The 5,358-nt window shown below is 35.2% G+C and overlaps 1 protein-coding gene across 3 annotated transcripts; it reads left to right on the forward strand.

Annotated features, from left to right (window-relative positions):
• Positions 1 to 850: 850 nt before the first annotated feature.
• On the forward strand, positions 851 to 4,686 carry LOC107914384 (sulfate transporter 2.1). 3 transcript variants are annotated; one of them, XM_016843288.2, is made up of 12 exons: positions 851 to 1,401; positions 1,481 to 1,529; positions 1,617 to 1,824; positions 1,935 to 2,109; positions 2,194 to 2,259; positions 2,361 to 2,591; positions 2,674 to 2,800; positions 2,888 to 3,174; positions 3,705 to 3,898; positions 4,032 to 4,120; positions 4,225 to 4,301; positions 4,379 to 4,686. In XM_016843288.2, the coding sequence occupies exons 1-12, from the start codon at positions 1,084 to 1,086 to the stop codon at positions 4,499 to 4,501; spliced, it is 1,944 nt and encodes a 647-aa protein (XP_016698777.2). In that variant the 5' UTR covers positions 851 to 1,083; the 3' UTR covers positions 4,502 to 4,686. The 3 variants fall into 3 exon arrangements, with proteins under 3 accessions (XP_016698777.2, XP_040958403.1, XP_040958404.1); XM_041102469.1 differs by having other exon boundaries at positions 900 to 1,401; positions 1,935 to 2,082; XM_041102470.1 differs by having other exon boundaries at positions 900 to 1,401; positions 1,935 to 2,073.
• Positions 4,687 to 5,358: the final 672 nt, after the last annotated feature.

Raw genomic sequence — 5,358 nt, forward strand, 5'->3', positions numbered from 1 at the left:
CCAAACACTTGTAATTAAGTACTTAATTTCTAGGCAATTAGCATCCGTGTGATTCAACATGCATGACAAATTACATTGGAGAAATTAAATTTATGAGTTTATTATAACATATAAAAAAGGTCGAAAAGAACTCAGGCCAAAGAAAGACATTCCCGAAGAACATATTCTGTTTTTAGAAATACCTCTGAAAATGGTGTCTTTGAGTGAGCTTTTTGGGTATTTGTCAATTTGTAATCAATATAGTCCATTACATTTGCATCTTTTGCAACTATGCTCTTTTGGCCTGCTTTTTCACGTTTTCGCCTCCATTTATAGTGCTGCAAACTCTGCAACCATATATAAGTGCGTGTGGAGTTAAAACTAGTTAATAATAAGAGGGAAGACTCCATGTTAAACAACATTAACATATTTATTATGTGTAGACATAGCCATAGGTGTATGTCATGTGATAAATTCAAGAATGGTAATGAATATCTGTTAAGCGAAGGCAACAAATAATTGGAGAAGTAATATATCTGTAAGATAATATCACCTAAACAAATTACCGTTATGTAAAAAGGATATTAAAGCGGTTACAATATGTTACATTAAATGTAATAATAAATACAATAAAATGTAATTTAAATTCATAAAATGTAATTTAAATTCATATATCACATCTAAGATTTTTTTAATTAAAAAAACATCACATTTAAATTTAAAGAGAAATATTTAGCAACTATTATTAAAGTTTTTGTACTGATAGTGTTTTAAAAGTATAGTAAAATATTCAAAATATATATTTAAAAAAAAACAGATTTCAATGTTTTAAATATTATATATACCCAATATGCCAATATATTTAATATAGAGAGAGAGAGAGAGAGTCTGGCTTTCATGACCTACAAATAGCGCTCTTATTTTCTCCACTAATGTCATAGGCCAGTGATATATCATCCCTTGAGTTACCATCTATAAATCAATGTCATATCATGTCTTTTACAGCAAAAACTTGAAACAAAAATAGAGATAGCGATCGGAGTGGTGAAGTAGCTGAAAAAAGAAAGGGCCTTGGGTTACCCCAAACACTTCAAAACAAAAACCATGGCTTCTCCACTCAATAATACAACAACCAGTGATCAAGAAATGGCGGACCTTGAGAGACATGACTATGTAGAAAGGGTCCAGTGGGTGCTCAACACCCCCAAGCCACCAGGGCTTAGCCAAGAGCTCATTGGAACTGCTGTTTCATGGAGAAACAAAGTCCCATTTCTTAACATGCAGTCCGGCTTGAAACATGAACTCTTTTCAATGTTGAAAGCAACCTTTCCCATCCTTTCTTGGTGTCAAAACTACAACCCAAATCAGTTCAAGCATGATTTACTGGCTGGTCTAACTCTTGCAAGCCTCTGCATTCCTCAGGTTTTTACTTTAAGTTCAATTCTCCATCAAATTCTGCCCCCCCCCCTTCTGTTACTCATATCATTGTATTTTCGTACAGAGTATCGGATATGCAACTTTGGCGAAACTTGATCCTCAATATGGCCTCTGTAAGCTGCTAGATGAAAATTTTTGCTATACTTTTGGCGTCTTAAATTGATTAGATCTTCTATTTTACTAATGAATCTGTGGATCAGACACAAGTGTCGTCCCACCTCTTATTTACACCCTGATGGGAACTTCAAGAGAGATAGCGATCGGACCGGTGGCCGTGATTTCACTCCTTCTATCGTCGATGGTTCAGAAACTTGAGGATCCAATGGCTAATCCCATTGCTTACCATAAACTTGTGCTCACTGTAACTTTCTTTGCGGGTACCTTTCAAGCTGCCTTTGGACTCTTCAGGTTAATTTATCACTTCTTTTTCTCTTGGCATTTTCTTAGTAACCCCTTTCTTTCCCATCATTTTCTTACAAGATTTCATGCATATTTTAATCCTTGTGGAGATTTTACAGGTCAGGTTTCCTTATCGATTTTCTTTCACATGCTGCAATAGTGGGGTTCATGGCAGGCGCCGCCATTGTCATTGGTCTTCAACAACTTAAAGGACTGCTTGGAATCACTCATTTTACGAACAAGACCGATGTTGTCTCTGTATTGAAAGTCGTTTGGAGTTCCTTCCAACATCCCGTACTGTCCAATCAATTAACAAATCATACGAGTTCTTGAATTCGTTAATATTAATTTCTTTTTCTTTTGTTTTTTTTACTGCAGTGGAATCCTTATAACTTCCTACTCGGATGTTCTTTCCTGATATTCATCTTAATCACAAGATTTTTGGTAAGAACTGCAGCTTGTTTCCCAAAATTTGATCAATTGAATATCTGCATCTTCAAGAAATCATCTTTAAATTATTATTATTTCTATAATTTGTATATCAGGGTAGAAAGAACAAAAAACTATTCTGGTTGCCAGCCATTGCTCCTCTGGTGTCTGTCGTTTTAGCCACACTCATCGTTTTCCTTACCAAAGCCGATAAACACGGAGTTGACATCGTGAAACACATCAAAGGAGGCTTAAATCCAAGTTCAGTTGATCAGTTGCAGTTCAACGGACCACATGTTGGGGAACTGGCTAAGATTGGGTTGATTGTAGCTATAATTGCACTCACGGTTGGCGTCTGAGTCTGACTTAATCTTATATGTTCGTTAAGTCTTTATAACAGCTTACTGTTCTACTTTTTGTGAATCATAGGAAGCAATTGCAGTTGGTCGATCTTTCGCAGCCATAAAAGGTTACCACCTTGATGGCAACAAAGAAATGGTAGCCATGGGGTTCATGAACATCATCGGTTCCTTCACTTCTTGCTATGTCGCAACCGGTAATTAACCTACCTACATTTATATTCCTACTCGTACCACCCTTCAATTCAAATAACTCAAACCCGAGTCGGAGTAAAATGTTGCAGGTTCATTCTCGCGGACAGCGGTGAATTTCAGCGCGGGTTGTGAAACCGCAATGTCGAACATTGTGATGGCTGTTACGGTGTTCATATCGTTGGAACTTTTGACAAAGCTGTTGTACTACACACCGGTGGCGATCCTTGCTTCGATTATTCTGTCGGCGCTGCCGGGACTCATCGACGTCAATGAAGCTTGCAATATTTGGAAGGTTGATAAGCTAGATTTCCTGGCTTGCATTGGGGCCTTTCTGGGAGTGCTGTTTGCAACTGTGGAGATTGGCCTTCTTATGGCGGTAACACTTACTTTCACTCTAAACCACCCAACAAGGTTGTTGCACCATATGATTAATGTGACACGTAAAAACTAATTAAAACGTAAAAAATATATGAAAATGTCTAAATATTCCCAATATGAATTATTAATCTATATATAAAATACCTTAAATAGGATTAATTATAACATGAGAATATGATGCGAGTGGACTGTGAACTCTTCTGTCAACAGTAATCTCCAACATGGGTGAGGCATGCGTTTTAAAAAAAAAAAGAGAGAACATTTTACAACACAAAGGAAGGTTCATATCTTATAGGGAATAGTGTACATGACATAGACATAAAGTCAACTAGTTGCCTCAACACGTCAGATTTAGTTCCAAGAAACAAAACATATTGGTCTCGAATCAAACAGAAGGCTTTTGTGAAATGAGTCTTATAACTTGACATGTATGGTGTGTGAGGCCTTGATTCAGGCATGCCACTGCTTTCGTCATTGCAAAGGTTTTATCCATACCCTATAGGTACCTAAGTTTTAATATGGTTGCAGGTAACAATATCCTTTGCAAAGATAATAGTGGTATCAATTCGACCAGGCACTGAAACCCTTGGAAAGCTTCCTGAAACTGATGCATTCGGTGATGTCAATCAATATCCAATGGCTGTCAAGACTCCAGGTGTCTTAATAATGCGCCTCAAATCTGCTTTACTTTGTTTTGCAAACGCCAATTTTGTCAGAGAAAGGTAACTACTTATTTCACCTCTATCCCCACAGTAATAAATTATGACATGGTATTAAAATGCTCCAAGACAAGCAAGAAACATCATGAAAAAAGCATTCATTATTTTGGAGTAATGATTTGTTTTATTTTTTCAGGATTATGAAATGGGTTATTGAGGAGGAAAAGGACAGCAAGCTGAGAAATGCAGAAAAGACTATTCAAATAGTAATCCTTGACATTTCTAGTAAGAGTTGGTGAAATATGGATTATGTTTTGAAGAGATTATTGAATCATTTATTCTTTAATTGTTCCTCACAATGGATTTTGCATGTTAATGAATGGTATTAGATTTGATGGACATCGATACATCGGGCATCGCGTCTCTGGAGGAACTGCATAAGAATTTTGATTCAAATGGGATGAAGGTATGTATACAAGGCTATGTTATTTTACGGTTTTTTTTTTTAATTCATGTATGCCAATTTAGATCTGGCTGTTGCAGCTGGCTATTGCAAACCCTAGGTGGCAAGTTATTCACAAGTTGAAATTGGCTAACTTTGTGCCCAAAATTGGAGGAAGGGTGTTCTTAAGCATAGGCGAAGCGATGGCATCTTTTTCCATCTAAATAAAAACACCTTTCAAACAAATCTCTATGTATTAAGTTTGAAAAAAACAAGGTGTGGTTTTTATATTTTGTTTTCTTTCATCTATGTTATCGAAACTAATGATAAATTTGGATATCCAAATATGTACCCTATGAATGTATGTATACTTAATATGAGACATGATAATAAAAATGTTTGCACGAAATTAAGTTTCTAATTTTAATATATTTCATTTTTTGATCATGTTATTAGAATTTATGCATGGATATATGATAATAAGAGCTTTAACTCAATGAAGAAATAAGTTGGATGGTTTTTATATTAATTTCTTTTATTTATTTAAAGAACCAGATTGTTTTTTTTTCGCTCTTTGACATTTGCTATTTTTATAACTCCCAATTATAAGTGAAAAAGATAAAAAAAAACAGCAACAAAAATTCAATTTTGTCATGTTTTCTCCAAGTCCAAGATCTTTAATATTGTCGTATCTAAATCCATACCTTCAGTATACCAACATCTTTAATATTGTCATGTCTAGATCCATACTCTTCAGCTTTGACAGCACATATACCATTTTTCAAGAAAAAAAAGGTTACTAATAATATTAAATAACATTCAACTCATTCGAAATGCGTCTAGGTTCGATGTACCAGACTTAGTGGAGAGGCAGAAGGATTAATTTCTGACCAAAGACTAAAGAATATTGGGAATATTGGCTTTAAAGTTAGTGCTTCACCTTGGGACTTTGCTGTTGGTCTCTTTTCTTTAGGGTTCAATACCAAAACTCTACTTTTAGCCTTTCTATTATGATGATTTATTTAGTTCCTTGAGCTTCCTCATTAATGAGACTTGAGAGTCCTAATTATAAGGATAAAAC

This window comes from Gossypium hirsutum, chromosome D10 (assembly GCF_007990345.1).
Source record: "Gossypium hirsutum isolate 1008001.06 chromosome D10, Gossypium_hirsutum_v2.1, whole genome shotgun sequence".
Lineage (NCBI taxonomy): Eukaryota > Viridiplantae > Streptophyta > Magnoliopsida > Malvales > Malvaceae > Gossypium > Gossypium hirsutum.